Genomic DNA, 16,973 nt, shown 5'->3' with positions numbered 1-16,973 from the left:
ATGTCTTTTTAAAAGGCCTAAATCAAGTAAAGTCACTGCCTTACGCCTTGTAGCTTGAAAAGCTGGGCTTTTGTTGATATGCCAAAACTGAAGGATTTCTGATTATTCTCTGTTTAACTCATGTAGCGTAACCTCGAGAAGACTAAATGTGTCTTAACTGTTGAACAACATGACGATTGTATAGTAGGCTCAGTTGTTGTATAGACTGAAATAATAAAAAAAAGAAAGACTGAAATTCAGTTTGCTTGTGTCACTTTAATCAAATACGAGCTGACAAATGTTGTACATAGTTGACTTGAAAGGTCAAAAAATGAAACAAAACCATTACAGCATTGAGACTCCTGGACTTATTTCTATTCTCCGAAGGGAAACGGTGACATTTGTGTAATCAATTCCCTGAGATGAACGTTCTTTTTTCATTTTTTTTTAAAGCTCGAGTTCTTTGATCATGGCCTTTCCTCGCAGGCCCAGGAGAAGGTTGTTTGCTGCCAGGCTCGACATGGCATTACGGGTGGTGTACGAAGCGCTAGCAATATGTGGAAGAATCACTGAAACAAGAGGAGGGAGGAGTTAAATGATTAGCGGTGGAACCGAAGCCCCGATGAGGCAAAATCTTATCTCTCCCAATACTTTAATGGCAGTTGGAGCACAACTTTGCAAATCTTGAAAGTTAAAATCTTGATTTTATAAGATGAGAAAAGAAGTTTAAATTATCCGTTCACTTGCTATAATGTATTTGATTAAAAAAAACCTGTTTCAGTTCTCTAGTTTTTCTTAATTAGCTCTACAACATAGACCACAACAACTGAGAGCAGGTTCGTTGTTATGACAGTCATGAAGTTGTAAAATATCCTGAGCGATAAAGTGATTGCAAAAACACATAACACAATATAGATTCAGCAAATGTTATTTGAGAATGTCGGACAGACAAAAAAAGAAAAGACTCCTTTCAATCCTGACCTTGCATTCAAGGCAAATTATGGTCAAATACATTTCAAGTAGAAAAAAACTGGTGGATTGGAAAGAGCATGTTATTTTATCTCCTGCACCCACTTCTCTACTGAGCCAATTTCTAAAAATCTAAACAACTGGTTTCATTTCATTCCCTCCTGTACTGGACATCAATCAGGATAAATTGCATTTTAAGGTGAAATTATCAATTGCGTGCATGTCGATTTAATGAACTGATTTACATGTAGTTGTTTTCATATAATTAGTAGCCATCACTCATGTATCAGTAGGGAAGTTGATATCTGTGTAGCATTCACAATGATAAAAGTTTCCCATCCCTGTTCGAGGGAGAGCCACAGTTAGGTTTGACATACTCACCACAGTTTTTGAGGGTGAACAGTGGGTGGCTTGTTGGCAGGGGCTCGGGGACGGTGACATCTAATCCCGCTCCTGCTATTTCTCCTGCTTTAAGAGCCTCATACAGGTCTTCTTGATTCACCACCCCACCTCTGACACAAGAATGTGATCACAAACAAAGATGCATAGATGTTTTACCCATAGCCGGAATGGTCAGCTGACTAATTTGAGTTTCTTTCCTTGAATAAATGTATGAAAAGGATACCAGATAGAATAATCAGATCATTTCTCACAAAAAAAACTCCCAACATTTTTATTGTTTCAGTGTCTTAAATGTACGGAAAGAGACATGTATAGTATTTAAGTAAAGAGTTTTCCAGCATTCTGGACACTGAATTGTAAAAGTGGGATAAATGCACCTGTAGCTGCAGATTAATCATATGAAAGTTGCAAATTGCTGTTGCATTATTTTGGGGATCTCGCTCTCTTTATTAGTTTGTTAAACAAGGCAACTACAGAACAAGATGCAGACCATTTGGTATGGTGGTTTAATGTGTGTGTTTGTATTTGAAGTAGATACCTGCTTGTGTTAATGAAGATGGCAGTATTTTTCATTTTGGAAAAGAGGTCCTTATTACAGATCTCCTTTGTTTCTGGTGTTAAAGCGCAGCACACTGCCAGGAAATCGGACTGCTTTGCCAGCTCATCCATAGACACTTGAACAAGAGAGAAGGTCAACAATAGAGTCACACACACTGATTACATGATATAACTCATTTCAACTGCTCCTAAAAAACCTCTGAAATGTAATCAACCAATTGTGCAATCTCGACAAAAATACAGTGCACTATTCACTCATTTGGGTTTACTCATTCTGAGATATATGTGATTTTAAACAGTGCCCTACCATATTCTGCATTGATGACTTTGGCCAATTCGGGTCTGGGGGCCACGTCGGTGTAGATGAATTTTTTCACTTTGAAAGGTGCCAGACGCTCAGCGATAGCCACACCTGGGAGGACAATCACACTGCGTGAAGAACACCAAGCTGACTCTTCAGTAATGAGCTGATATTTTTGCTTTAAGTGTACTTACCAATCCTCCCGAGACCCAGAATACCCACAGTGCTGTTAGCCAGCTCATGGCCACACAGCCACAGAGTTCTCCACGTGCCCCAGCCACCACTAATACAAGTGAGAGAGGGTAAAATGCAGAATGTTGTTGCATTTCTGGACAATGTGTGTGAGCATCGAGCTGCGATCTTGCATTCAACATTACGTCTTGGCTTCATGTGTAGCCTCTATGAGCCTCCGGGAGGTTGTGAGCAGCAAAGCTACGGTCAGTTCAGCAACAGCATCAGTCAGTACATCAGGGGTATAACCTACACGGATTCCTCTGCAAGGAAATACACCAACATTACACAAATATACCAGTACATGTCGCCAACGGTTTGTTTATCACCAATTACGAATGAGAAGTAATCGCAGCAGATGCTGCCTCAATAAATATAATAGGAATCACCTTTTCTTTAGCTCATGTAAAGATAGATGATCAAAACCCACGGACATTGTACTGAGGACCTTCAGATTTGGGCCTAAAAAAAAGCCCACAGAGATAAAACACACATTAAAACACATTCCTAACTACAGAATAAAGTGTATTGATCGAGAACAGATGCATAATCAGACCTGCAGCATCCAGCAATTCAGCATCAATCTTTTCCGTCAGCACGCAGAGCAGAGCATCGACACCTTTCACCTTTTGAAGCAGCTCCTTCCTGGGCACAGGGACATCATCTGAGTCCCACAGCTCGAACTGCACCCTGTGCAAACGACAGCAACAATTTAAGGTCAAAAACAAATAACTTTTTCCGTCATCTCGTCACATAGCAGAAGCTGAAATTTAATAGTATAAAACACACACACAATGAAAATGTGCTTAATGTAAAAAAAAAAAAAAACAGACTTTATGTAGGGTAAAATAGAATTATAAATACCAGTAATTCTTTATACAAATGGAGATTCTATATTGGAATTCCAAACAATTCTAGTGCATTCGGAGAAGTAGATTTACAAAGTAATATTGCAGCTTTCAAGTGCAGCGACATGTGTTGCTCTGTCTTATCTGACCACTGTAAAGGCAAACATTAACAGTCCTGTTTACTCAAAGTAAATGATGAACATAACAGACAGACAGACAGACAGACTTAATGAGGGCATCAACTTGTCTTCCAAAATGTTTGCTATAATTAGTAGTTTTAAGTTAAGTAACAACACAGTCTCACTCACTGTCCAGATTCCTGAAGGATCTTCAGGCCTTCGGGCGGGATCTGCCGTGTGACGTACACTCGAGGCAGGGTTGACATCTCTCTCTGCACTTGGCTTGCTTGGTCCCTGGAGATTTTCAAAGGAGTAACAGCGATCCCCTGGAGCCTACGCAGTGCCATACGAGAGCACCACATTGCAGAGACAGTGATTCAGAAGGCTGGTGTCTGACAGATGAGCAGGTTGCTTTGGAGTTTAGAGGGAGTTGTGAGCACTGGCATGATTTTGGCTGCTGTTCAGAGGGCGGTTCCCTTCGGTTTTGACCAATATGATGAAAGGGGAGGGTGTCTCTAAGGTCAAAAGGTGAGAGATACTTCAACTTGAGAGACTTAGTATCAGTGGTTGTCTACAACTGAATGGAGTTGAAGCCTTTCACACTTCAGTGCAAATCATGTTTTTCTAAGTGATATGTTAATCTGACAGACATTTGAATGCGCACAAATGCACTAAACACATCAAAACCCTTCTGTTTCCCTGACATCCTTGCCCAGACTTGGAGTCAGCATGATGTAAATGTTTCACTTGTCTGTTGACCTTTGTTTCTTTAAACACTGAAGTACCCAACATTGTTTTGTATGCTCTGTTCAGGAGTTCTGGCTGAAACCAGTTCAGTTCAGCAGTTTCTCCAGAGTTTCCCAACTTCAGCTTAATTTATACAATGGAACACTGAAAAATAAATAAATCAGAGACAAGTCACCTGTGAGAGTGCTGATGTTCAACAGAACTGTACAACAGTTGCAATAATCCAAAATCCAAAATATATACTGTAGATTCTGTTTCAGAGATACAGATGTCCAAAGCTTGAATATTGTGTGGTTGTGACAATAAGGCAGTGAAAAGTTAAAGAGGTTCCAATGTGCTGTCAATATTGAAATGTGAAGACTATAAGTGTATTTGAACATACATATACATACCTCAAATACAGGCAGTACCTTATTGATTCGTAATATCTTAATAGATGGCATAACTTCATATATTATCAGGTATATATATATATTCTTTGAAAAATAACACGTTACTTACCCCAATAACAAAGTCTTCAGAATTTGTCCCTAAAAGTAAGAGCTGAATGGTACTGAAAGAGGATTGGATAAGCTGCTGTCATGTGCCTGTGGTAACCCGGAAGTAGTTCCAGTTTTTAACCAGTCACAGCCATTCATTCGCTTGCTGGGTAAACTGACAGGTAAACGTTGGATATTTTGTCTCGTTTTAACAATATCAATCGCATTTTCTTATAAAATAAAAAACTGTAAAACGCCGAATATTGCTGTATTACGTAGATGTTTCCGTGGTCTAGTATTTGTGTCACCACTTTAGACGAGTTTATGACATGTGTCCGCGTCACCGGCTCCAGGCAAGCAGCACTGAGTGCTAACTAGCTCCGGCGGCTAACACCGAGCTTTCTTCAACCGATTCACTCAACAGCTGGATTAATTGAAGCAGCTGTGTTCACCACTGTAACGTTTGACTGTTGTGGGTAACTAAAAAACTGGGCCAGTTCGCCTCGTGGCTCCGCTGACAGTTGTCAGTTTTAATCACACTGCAGATAACTAGCCTGCTTTAACAGTTAGTTAGCCGCGTAGCTAACTCAAATCAGGGCGTTGGTTTGTTACATTGCCGGCAAAACATTGACATTGTGAAGTTATTATTGTGTTTTTCAGGTTGAACCAGTGTTTTCGAGATCGTTGAATTCCCCCCCTTCCCCTTCCGGCATGGCTGCAGACTCGATGGAGATTGACGACTCTCTTTACAGGCAAGTTTAGCTTTAGCACTGCACTTCACAACCCGGAAAACTCTTTGAATATCTAAGTACACACAACAAAGCTCTGATTTAAGGAGTGTACATACAAGTAACTTATTCATCGATCATTGTAGTTGATATTCTCCATCTGATAACCACTGTTCCAGTCTTACGCTGCCCCTCACACTCCACTTTGTTGTTGGTGGAGAAGTCCCTTATTTACCGTGTTTTGTTTTTATTAGTTTTATGACTTTAGAAAGTGTAAAACTCGCATAATTAAACAAAACTGCATATTGGGCAAACATTTTGACTTTTGGGAACCTATTTAAACGTTTAAGCGTTTGGTTATTATAATCCCACTGAATTGTTTTGTGCACATATCTGGACATGATTTCTTTCCCACGTTTATGGAATATCTAGTTGCAAGAAAAGAACACGAGGGGGTCATTCCTATTTCCAGTTTTTTTTTTTAAAGCAAGGCTACATTTACTACTCTGAACATTTCATAAATATTGTTGTTTACTTTCATGCTATTAATACTGCTGTATGACACCACAACATTGTGCACTGTAGCATTTTGCTGAAGACATGATTGTTACGTTATTCTACAAGTCTTAATCGGTTGTATTTGTAACTTTTGATGAACTGAAAACTTGTCCCAAATATGGTTTTTGCTGTTCAGGCAATATTGGTTGGAATATGCGCCAATTCCAGGTGAACTTAATCTGAATGGAGCAGATGTATATAATAGATAGAGTCCACCTTATTGTATGGTAACATGATGTTGCAGGAGGATTAGAAATGCATTTGTGATCATGTGTCTTGAATGATCTGCTAAGGTGGCTTGAGTGATTTATCTTGATCTGTCTTAAATGTGCCTTTGGAATTTATTTACATTAGCGATTTTAAGTGGTCACCCACTATCTTAATACAATGCCAATCACATTCCTGCTGGGATCCTAAACTGGGATACTAAACTCATGAGCCTACAACTCATGTTGTAGGCTCATGTTCTGCTTCGAAAGCCTCTGCCATTGCACTTCCTCTCACTCTTGCACTGCCATCCTTTTTACTCTGCAGCCGCCAGCGATATGTGCTTGGTGATCGGGCTATGCACCAGATGGCCCAGTCATCAGTCTTTCTCAGTGGAATGGGAGGACTGGGAATTGAAATAGGTAAGAAAATAAATATATCTTTATACAGCATTGTATTCAAATAATCTGCTCCATTGACTAATGTGATGCAAAAAATTTGACATTTGTTTTTGTGTGTGTGTGTGATTTTTAAGCAAAAAATATTGTCCTGGCTGGTGTGAAGGTAAACCTTTTTTTCTTCTTTAACATCAGTTCATTATTTCCAATGCTTTGAATCCTGTAATTTCTCATAATCATAGTTTTATGTGAACACATACAGTGTGTGAGTGTGGTGCTTTGTTGCTGTACAGGCAGTTACCCTTCATGACACAAAGCAGTGTGAGACCTGGGACCTGGGATGCAACTTTTTTATCCGAAAAGAAGATGTTTTAAGCCAGAGGAGGAGGTAATGGGCACCACAGGCCTAATTGATTTCTCTTAACCCATGATATTATTCATGTTGTTGGATATTGATTGACCATGTCATGTGATCAGTGTTGATATATATATATATATATATGTATATATGTGTGTGTACTTTCTTTTTATACATTTATTGTTTCTTTTCTGTATGTTATCACAGGGTAGAGGTGGTGTGTCCTCGTGTTGCAGAGTTGAACCCTTATGTCCATGTTGACATGTCTTCCACTGCGCTGGATGACAACACTGATCTCGGTTTTCTCAGAAAGTATCAGGTAATTAACTCCCTCTGTTGATCCTGCATTTATTTAAACTCGTGTTTAACAGTGATTTTTTTTTTTTATTTGTTGCCTCAAAGTCTTTCACTGAATAAATTGGTAAGCAGTTCATCTCGATTCTGAAACTCTCAAATCCTGCAGAAAAGTAACGTGGTTGCAAAAAAATCTTGTTTATTCTTCCAGGTTGGCCTGTTGATTGTGAAGTTGTGTTTAGTGTGATAACAAAAGTTTTCAATAAAACAGTGATGTCACTGTGGGGGGGAAAATGTCAATAAGAAAACAAAACCTCGAGCCGTATGATCTAATTCACAGCTGTTTTAATTTTAAGGTTATTGTCCGAAATTGGCCTGTTTGCTTTGTTTATTGATGGGACCAACTACAATATTAATTCACTTTCATTTCCATTCTCATTAAAGTCTGAACCAGTGTTGTGTTGTCTGCAGACTGCAGCTAACCTTTAGCCTCTGTCTGCTCTCTTCTCTCTGGCAGTGTGTGATTCTGACTGAAGCCAGACTGAGTCTACAGAAGAGAGTAAACAACTTCTGCCACGCTCAACAGCCCCCCATTCGAGTAAGGCTCCCGATCGTGGTTATACATTGCATAGCATCAGCAAAATAATTTATTTTCCCTGTGGGAACACAGAAATAGCCAAGCATTTACCGAGCTGTCCTTGTCATGGTTGTTGCAGTTCATCGGCTGTGACGCGTATGGCATTTGTGTGCGGGTGTTTTGTGATTTTGGGGAGGAGTTTGATGTGTCAGATCCCACCGGGGAGGAGCCCAAGGAGATTTTCATCCAAAGTATCACTCAGGTAGTCGTTTTACCTCATACAATTTGTTACGAAAGAGAATAGTTCTGTGATTTACTGTTTTGTTTTTTTTTTGTCTTGTTTTTTTTTTGTAAATTGTAAGCTGGCAAACAGGAACTCATTTCATTCCCTCATTTCCATTTCTCCTTCAGGACAATCCTGGCGTGGTAACGTGCATGGACAACCAACCACATGGCCTCCAGACAGGCCAGAGTGTGATCTTCAGAGAGGTTGGGGGCATGGTGGGGCTTAACGGCACTACGCAGCAGGTTTCAGGTATTGTGTTGACTTTTCAGATAAGTGCCTGTACAGTTTGGTGGTTGTGGTTGTGATTATTTATATACTTTAAACTTTTGTTTCAAAAAGGCAGTTGTTTTCTGTAACATAACAGAAAGTTCACGTCTGTATGTTTCTTCTTTGAATGTGTGTGGCGTTAGTCCTCTCCCCCCACAGTTTTGCAATAAGAGACACATCTCTCCTACAACCATATGCACACGGAGGGTTTTTCGTCCTGGTGAAAACCGCAAAGACGTTCAGATTTGTGAGTTAACCAGGCTCCATTTCCACCAGAAATATCTCAGTAGATATGAAATGAATCTGAAGATTGATAATAACTGGCTGCTAACTACTTGCCATTGTCTTTATCCACTTGTGGTTTTCCAGGAAACATTAGAGCAGCAGTTGTGTGATCCTCAGGTCCTGATTCCAGACTTCAGTAAACCAGAGGTGAGAGTTCTTACAAATCTCGACGGAAGGGAGCGTGATCCAGTTAGTGAGCTAACTCTAGGCTTGACCTTTGTTTCACAGTTTCATGTCTTACGCTTACATTGCCAGGCAAAGTATTATTGAAAATGCAGCATGTTGTGCAGAGGATGAAAATATTTCTTCATACTTCTGTAGTCTGTGACCGTCATTGAACTCATCAGTGTGAGTTTGAAAGAAACAAGGAGAAATGTAGGAGTCACCAAATACAGTCACTAGCTTATCTTTGACAAGTAATGGGACCATCACAATCACAAACCAGTAGCGTTGCTTTCTCTTCAGTTGACAGAGATGTTTGTCCGAGCAGTAAAATGTGTCAAACCACGTAACTCGCGGGGCTAAGTTGGACACAGTTTGTTAGATGCACCAGATACACCCTCATGGTTGTTGTTTGAGTTAAATGCTGCAATATCTTTATAATCTTGCTTTGAATATACTCTACAGGCCCCACTTCAAATGCATGCGGCCATGTTGGCACTGGAGACTTTCCAGGAGCAACATAGCAGACTTCCCAACGTGGGGTAAACTAATGTTCTTTTTCTCTTGGGTATTTAAACGTTTCTGGTCAATCTGCGGCTTTGTGTTTGCACTGCAATTGTACTTTGTAATTTAATTTGACTCTCCTGTGGTTTCTTGTGTGTGGAGCCGGTAAAATATGGGTCCATAAGTCGTGACCACATTTGTTTTGGTGTCATCAGGTGCTTACAGGATGCTGATGTTCTATTGAAGCTGACCGAGGAAGTGAATGCAACCCTTAAGAACAAGGTGAGGGTTTTTTTTGTATTTCTGTGTTTTTAACTTGTTGTGGAGAGGGGTAAAGATCCTGCAAGACATATGACATACTGCACACTAGTATCCAAACATTCCTTTATTTTATTTTTTTCTGTCCTTTGCCCATTCTTCCTTCCAGGCTCCTGTTAACACCGAGTTGGTACACTGCCTGTCCAGGACAGCAAGGGGAACTCTTCCTCCATTAGCAGCTGCTGTAGGAGGTGTCGCCAGTCAGGAAGTTCTTAAAGCCATCACAGGGAAATTTGCACCCCTGCAGCAGTGGGTAGGTTACACGATTTGAACTATAGTGAATAAGCTGTTCTGCACAAAGAAATGGAAAGGCTGACTAAAACGAAATCTTCGGTTTTCTTTCCTTAACCGTTCCTTTAATCTCACCCTCTCCGACGTCTTTAGTTATACCTTGATGCAATTGAGGTCGTCAGGCCGCTCCAGTCACTTGCCACAGAGGAGTTCTTCCCCAGGGGCGATCGCTATGATGGATTACGGGCTTGTATTGGTGAATCAATGTGTCTCGAACTACACAAGCTCAGGGTTTTTATGGTAAGATATTGATTTTCTCCACATTTTAAAAGAATCTGTTGAATGATTTCTTAGTCCATTTGGTTTCTTGTCTAGGTTGGCTGTGGTGCCATAGGATGTGAGATGCTGAAGAACTTTGCCCTGCTTGGTGTGGGATTAGCAAAGAGCTCAGGAGAGGTTTGCACACCTTCTGCCATTGTTTTTTTTGTTTTTTTTCTTCTGTGTAACAAACTGATTTCTTGTACGTCATAATTTTTTCCTGAGGCCTGCCGTTTGTCCTCTCCTAGGTGTGCATCACAGACCCAGATCTCATAGAAAAGTCAAACCTCAACAGGCAGTTTCTGTTCAGACCACATCATATTCAGGTTATTATTCTAAATGTATAGATCTACACTGCTCTGTAGTTTAGTCCGTGTCTTCACTATACTAGAAAAATAAAATATTTCACTTTGTTTCAATGTCAGAAACCGAAGAGCACCACAGCAGCAGAAGCCACCTGTGATATCAACCCTGAGCTGCATGTGGAAGCTCATCTCAACAAAGTCTGTCCAGCTACTGAAAACATCTACAACGACACCTTCTACTCCTCCCTCAACCTCGTGGTCACTGCTTTAGACAACGTGGAGGCACGCAGATATGTGGACAGGTTAGTGATGACATTGATAACACACCAGAAGTCATTCAAATCAAATACAGAGGCTCTTGGAGTATTGGTGTTTCAACTCTGTCCACTTCATCTTCCCTGGATCCCACCAAATAGTCATCTTTAACAGGAATCTCGTGCCTTTTCTAGTCGCTGCGTATCCAATCAGAGGCCTCTCCTGGATTCGGGTACCATGGGAACTAAAGGACACACTGAAATCATTGTGCCAAATTTGACAGAATCCTACAATAGCCATGTGAGTGTGTGAAAGAGATGTCCTTTTTGTTGTGGCTCTTATACATTCTTTAAACACTTTTAAAGTATCAAAGTCTTAAAAGGAGCTTTGTTTTTGCCTCTCAGAGGGACCCCCCAGAGGAGGAGATCCCATTCTGCACTCTCAAGTCTTTCCCTTCTGTTATAGAGCACACCATTCAGTGGGCCAGAGACAAGGTCAGACTGCTGTGAACTGTTGGCCATGATGCAAAAGCTTTATTTATATTCTGCTGTCACTTTGCTTCCTGGTTTTTATTCTTACAATGTTTTTGGTTGTCCAGTTTGAGAATGCCTTTGTCCACAAGCCCTCCTTATACAACTCCTTCTGGCAGACCCACTCTTCAGCCGAAGTCGTGTTGCAGGTAAAACTCTAAAACATTCTTCATAATACCGCTGCTATTTCTGATAGAAGCACATTTCAGATGGGAAAAGTGTTGATCTTCCAGATTTGTAGACATTGTGTCACATCATTACCCACAGACCGTTATTAGCTTTCTTTTGAGTTTGTGTTTGGATTAATGGAATATTGCAAGTTCTAGTCATTCAGCATGAACTCCTGTAGTGAGGCATTGCAAATTCTTTTTTGAGTTACAAGAACGATGCATCCAGTGAATTCTCATGTAATTTCTTATTCAGTTGTAAAAACTTAAGTCATCCCATACAAAAGCAGAAAGTCTTTGTGACAACAAAATGTGCTTCAGTCCTATAACAAAAATTGAAATGACAGAAAAGTCTCGACATTTTTTTTGCTGTGATTTCCGGACTATTGAGCACACCTATATATATATATATAAGCTGCACCCACCAAATTTAAAAAGGAAAAAAAAGAAAACGAAATGTTGGAGTTATGTGATGCACCTGAACGCATCACCCACTATCAGTGGCATGAAGCTTGTTGACCCTTAAAAAGCTGAGTCTTGAGCGCAGGTTTCTAAGCATGTAAAAAAAAAAAATGGCAACTTATCGTCCGGAAAGTACTGTAACAACTTCCGATGTATTGATAATGTTCCAAGAGAAGAGTTTTATGCATATGGTCGAAGGATTGTCTGGCAAATTATAGGAATTTCTATCAAAATTATAGGTTTTTGATAGAAGTAACTAGATTTCTATGACATATTCATTGGGTTTCCACTACTGTTTAGAAGAAGTTAAAGGTAGCTCCCTACCTTATTATAGCAGCACCATTAAAATTTCTGTTTTCTTTGTATTGTGTTTCAGGTTTTGTGGGGGGGGGGGGGATATTTAATTAAATTTGAATTTACTCAATGCAGAAACTTTTGAATGTTTGTTTGCAGATTGTGTTGCTATTTTACTTGTTTGGCCCTCCTAATATTCAGTTGAGCTTTATTTTGCCGCTGAAATGAAATGAGTTTATTCCTCACTTATCAAACACATCCAAACGTGTGTGTGCAGAGGATGCAGGCTGGAGAGAGTCTGGAGGGGTCGTTCCAGGTCATCAAGCTGCTGAGCCGGCGGCCGAGTCGCTGGGAGCAGTGCATCACTGTCGCCCGTCTGAAATTTGAGAAGTATTTCAAAAGAAAGGTAATTTGTTCTTCCCAATAATACATATTATGGATCAAGGTGTTTACAGCTTCTCTATAATCTCAAATGCTTTATTTCTTAAAAAATTTTTGCAGGCTCTTCAGCTGTTGCACTCATTCCCGCTGGACACGAGGTTAAAAGATGGAAGTACGTTTTTAATGACGGCGTAAAGTGTTGTTGTTGTTGTTGTTTTTTGTTTATATATTTCAGCCATTTAGAATACAGTAGCTACAATAAAATGAGCAAATAATTTAATTTAAAAACGTCCCTCCTCTCCTCAGGTTTGTTTTGGCAGTCTCCAAAAAGACCTCCCACCCCTATTGAATTTGACTTGAAAGACTCTTTGTGAGTACGAGTTCACAGAGCTCCTTGATCTGCATATCTTTCATTGAAGCGTATCAAACCCTTCTCTTTCCTCATCAGGCACTTCACTTTTATCGTCAGCGCTGCACGGCTCTTCGCCGGGATTTATAACATCTCTTACGCAGAAAAGGTAGGTCCCGTGTATTTCGGTAGACGCTCTCAAACGCGCATAATCGGCGACTCACTAACTTTTGTTTGTCTGTCAGGATCTTTCTGAAGAGACGGTGACCAGGATTCTGGCAGATGTCAAGATTCCCCAGTACTCGCCGTCAGAAAAAGTAAGCTGCTTGATTCAGCTGGCATTCGAGTTTGGCCGAAGATGAGAAGAGAAGAAAACCTCTTAAATCTGTTTGCTTCTCTACCGTCCTCAGTGTATAGAGACAGACGAGTCGGCAAGGAAGCCCGATCAGATAAAGCTGCCTCTAAGCAGCGAGGAGGAGAGGGAGGCCATCATACAGTTGGAGGAGGCCATCGCTACTGACAGAGTCACACCAGGTACACGCTCGTACATAATGACCATATTGTTTTAACACTTTATTCAATAAGTTTAACATCTGACTTCTGGAGGGTTTTTTTGTTTTTTTTTGTTTTGTGAATTATCCTAAGCACCAGTGAGAGTGATGAAATGTGTGCGTTTTGCAGAGGGCTTACAGATGAGTCCACTTCAGTTTGAAAAGGACGACGACGGCAACGGCCACGTGGACTTTGTCACGTCGGCGTCTGCTCTCAGAGCCACGATGTACTCCATTGAGCCGGCCGACCGACTGAAGACCAAGCGCATCGCTGGCAAGATCATCCCTGCTATTGCCACGGCAACAGCCGCCGTGGCAGGGCTGGTAGGATCACAACTGTCCTTTTTTTTCCCTTTTTTTTTTAATGCTCAATATGATCAAAAACCACATGTGCACAGAGTTGAACAGTTTAGTGTTTTAGTTCCGGCATATGTCCGTTTCAAGCTAAATGTTAGGACATTACATAATTTTATTTAGGTGGCTCTGGAGTTGATCAAGGTGGTCGGCAGCTACGAGTTTGAATCCTTCAAAAACTGCTTCTTCAACTTGGCCATTCCTGTGATTGTTCTCACCGAGCCTGCCCTCGTCAAGCGGACACTTATCAGGTGGGGAATCTGTATGTATATTGCTGTCCATACTTGTTTGACCATACATTGTTGTTCTCCTTCTAATCGCACGTCATGTTTCCACAGGAACGACATCTACTTCTCTATCTGGGACTGTTGGACCATCTTTGGCCACGAGGACTTCACTCTCTCCGAGTTCATGAATGCAGTGAGGGTGAGACACATCTGCCCACTCACTAATCCACGTTGTTGTATTTTAAACTGTTTTATCTGTAGTATTTCTTCATCAAATGTTTAGTCAGTCTTTTTTGTGCTCTATAGGAAAAGTATGGAATTGAACCCACGATGGTGGTGCACGGTGTAAAGATGCTTTATGTGCCTGTGATGCCCGGACACTCCAAGAGGCTAAAGCTGACGTAAGTACTTTAGTCAGCGCTCTGCCTTTTGGCGCTTTCAATTTTCATTCAATGCTTTTGACTGATGTATTAAGTGTTGGGCTCATAAAGAGCCACAACAATTAAGTAGTGAAATGTGGAGTGAATTTAGTTTTGCACCGGTGATTCAGACGCTTAAGACATATGGACACTTCCTACCGTGGACACCAAAGTGTATTTCCTATGTATTTACTGATTAGTTCTTTTTACTTGTTTGAGTTTTTGGTTGGGATTAGAGTACAAGCAGATGGCAATATAGTCACCTTTTTTTTTTTTTTTTTTAACGGGGCTGTTGTTAGATGGCTGAAATAAGGTTGATGTAAAGCTCAGAATCGGTACATTTTCATGTTCTGTTCAGTGATCAAGGTATAAAACATTATTAATGAAGAGTTTTAAATGTATCTCCTATAAAGCTCTCACAAACTCTTCTGAATTGTCATATATGAACATTTAGAACCTGTTTCATAAAGCATTGTGTCAATTAAAATACCTTATGATTATGTCTATAATATGCATATGTAATGTCATGCAATAGACCGTGACAAAGCATTACTGACAGTAATTTTTTCACTTTTGGCTGTAGTTTTTTTTTTTTTAAGAAACTAAGCTGATGCTAATTTACCAAGTTTGCCTACAGTAGTGCCTGATCCTGCAGCTTTCTGTTCATCTCAACGAGAACAATGTCATCTTTTACTAACCCGCCTCACTTCTGACCCGTCGCAGGATGCAGAAGCTGATCAAGCCATCAGTGGACCGACGCTACGTCGACCTCACCGTCTCATTTGCCCCAGAGGCGGATGGAGACGAGGACCTGCCCGGTCCTCCTGTCAGGTACTACTTCAGCCCCGGTGGCGAGACGCCATGACACCTCCTGAGACGTCGTCCTCCGGCCTCTTGTGTCCTTATTGCCCTTCTTTCATGTAAATTGTTGCACCCCCCCCCCCAAAAAAAAAAAAACCTACCACAAGGCCAAGAGTTTTCCTTCAGGGTGTTGTCAGATGAGGGCAAAGTTCCTGACCCCCCCCCACTCCCATCCCTACCCCTTCCTGAAGCGAGAAAGGCCTGTTGTGGTCCCACATTTTCTTGCCTCAAATCTAGCCAGTGGAACACGAGGCTGCTGAAGTAGCACTACAAGTGTACCTGTGTACATATATTTTCTCTGTTCTTTTCTACTCCGGTGAAATGCACAGCTCTGCCTGTGGCAATGCCTTAATTGATTATAAATCTTTTTTTGTTTGTTTGTTTGTGGCCGTGAGTCTGACAAAAAAAAAAACTGTTTACACAGTACCTCCCAACACACACACCATAATTTTTTTTTTAAACTGGCTCTAATGTTAAGAGCAGGACTGTTGTCGCAGTACAGAAAATGTAGTCGGTAGGAATCACGTCATTTCTTCCTTTTGGCTTTGACATCTCCAACACGGCCCCCGCCCACCCCCCCGATATAAACCCAATATGTGTTGTATGATTGAACAATGCAACAGGCCAGTGGACAATAGAAAACCCACCAAAGATACCACTTCTCATTGTGTCTACACATAATTGTTCTCCTCTGATAACTGCCTCATAAAAAGCATGTTTATATCACTGGGGATGGATTCCACCCAAGCAGTTCAGTGTGACACACACACACACCAACAGTGTTTTCATGTAGTTTATTGCGGACAGACGAAGGTCATCTGCTTCAGAAAACGGTTTTATCACATTTATCATCCAACAGTTAATGTGAGCAGATATTTCACTTTAAAATAAAATGTAAAACTGTAGCTTTGGAGTCTTACCTACTTTAGTGAAGACCGTATGTTGTTCAATAAGTTCATTACTGGCATGTGTTCAAAAATGGAGAAGCCTTATTTTGACAAATTTGAAACATCTGTACCAACATTATGGATCACACTCCTATTGAAAAAAAAAGTTTTAAAAGAAAATTGTTGTCTTTGTTTATTGATGTGTCTGTGACATGTATTTATTTACTTGTTACTCTGTTTTTGTGTCAAACTGAGCCTGTGTTGAGGACTCCTTGGAGTCATGGTGCACTGGTTGATAATCAATACTGAACAGTCGCTTACAGTGTTCATCTCAGAGTACGAATCATACCCCTCCATTCAGTTAGTCGGAAGCCGTGCACCTAATCTGAGATCCATCTGCAGATGAAATATGCGGTTATTTTACCATTTCAATCAACTCTGTGGCCTGAAGACAAAACAAAACATTTTTGGGGGGTTTTAGTTCATTTCTGCCCAGAACCAGAGGTAAAGAGTGTAGCTTTGCACACATGTCTCTTCTGCTGCAGTGCATTTCCTCATTGTAAAACAAAACAGTGTTAATGGATGATAATGTATGTACCTGTGTCAGACAGCTCCACCAATGGTCCAATAAAATGTGAGATTTCGGGATGTCTTCAATCTAAAATGACTTGAGTCCTTGTTTTAAAATCCCAATCAATAACACTTTTTTTTTTTTTCATTTATTACATCTGACAATATTCAACCATTATTAAAAGTGTGCAATATGTACTGCTGTACACAAGAAATATCAATACATTCATTAGTTCT

The 16,973-nt window shown here is 40.5% G+C and overlaps 2 protein-coding genes across 2 annotated transcripts; one reads left to right on the top strand and one right to left on the bottom strand.

Moving 5' to 3' along the window:
* Nucleotides 1–351: 351 nt before the first annotated feature.
* On the bottom strand, nucleotides 352–3,769 carry grhprb (glyoxylate reductase/hydroxypyruvate reductase b; the record flags this gene model as incomplete). Its single annotated transcript, XM_080520286.1, has 9 exons — nucleotides 352–548; nucleotides 1,330–1,460; nucleotides 1,889–2,024; nucleotides 2,216–2,320; nucleotides 2,404–2,492; nucleotides 2,587–2,703; nucleotides 2,830–2,902; nucleotides 2,997–3,130; nucleotides 3,597–3,769. The coding sequence occupies 9 exons, from the start codon at nucleotides 3,767–3,769 to the stop codon at nucleotides 427–429; spliced, it is 1,080 nt and encodes a 359-aa protein (XP_080376412.1). The 3' UTR covers nucleotides 352–426.
* A 1,012-nt stretch (nucleotides 3,770–4,781) lies between these two features.
* On the top strand, nucleotides 4,782–16,794 carry uba6 (ubiquitin like modifier activating enzyme 6). Its single transcript, XM_080520841.1, has 32 exons — nucleotides 4,782–4,815; nucleotides 5,294–5,385; nucleotides 6,454–6,548; nucleotides 6,662–6,690; nucleotides 6,818–6,912; nucleotides 7,090–7,201; nucleotides 7,694–7,774; nucleotides 7,893–8,015; nucleotides 8,165–8,288; nucleotides 8,450–8,553; nucleotides 8,676–8,738; nucleotides 9,219–9,295; nucleotides 9,473–9,539; nucleotides 9,685–9,828; nucleotides 9,960–10,106; nucleotides 10,182–10,262; nucleotides 10,373–10,450; nucleotides 10,550–10,731; nucleotides 10,879–10,984; nucleotides 11,089–11,178; nucleotides 11,283–11,363; nucleotides 12,415–12,543; nucleotides 12,639–12,690; nucleotides 12,825–12,888; nucleotides 12,967–13,036; nucleotides 13,113–13,184; nucleotides 13,278–13,401; nucleotides 13,549–13,742; nucleotides 13,896–14,023; nucleotides 14,111–14,198; nucleotides 14,306–14,400; nucleotides 15,142–16,794. The coding sequence occupies exons 2-32, from the start codon at nucleotides 5,345–5,347 to the stop codon at nucleotides 15,281–15,283; spliced, it is 3,078 nt and encodes a 1,025-aa protein (XP_080376967.1). The 5' UTR covers nucleotides 4,782–4,815; nucleotides 5,294–5,344; the 3' UTR covers nucleotides 15,284–16,794.
* Nucleotides 16,795–16,973: the final 179 nt, after the last annotated feature.

This window comes from Blennius ocellaris (assembly GCF_963422515.1).
Source record: "Blennius ocellaris genome assembly, chromosome: 3".
NCBI lineage: Eukaryota > Metazoa > Chordata > Actinopteri > Blenniiformes > Blenniidae > Blennius > Blennius ocellaris.
This window is presented reverse-complemented; position numbering and strand designations above follow the sequence as displayed.

What these genes read in the sequence shown, in the direction of transcription:
- uba6 (XM_080520841.1), top strand. Translation starts at nt 5,345, where the DNA reads ATGGCTGCAGACTCGATGGAGATTGACGACTCTCTTTACAG. An exon ending in ATTGACGACTCTCTTTACAG is followed by an intron (nt 5,386 to 6,453) that starts GCAAGTTTAGCT and finishes TTTACTCTGCAG; the next exon opens with CCGCCAGCGATATGTGCTTG. An exon ending in TACTGACAGAGTCACACCAG is followed by an intron (nt 13,402 to 13,548) that starts GTACACGCTCGT and finishes TGCGTTTTGCAG; the next exon opens with AGGGCTTACAGATGAGTCCA.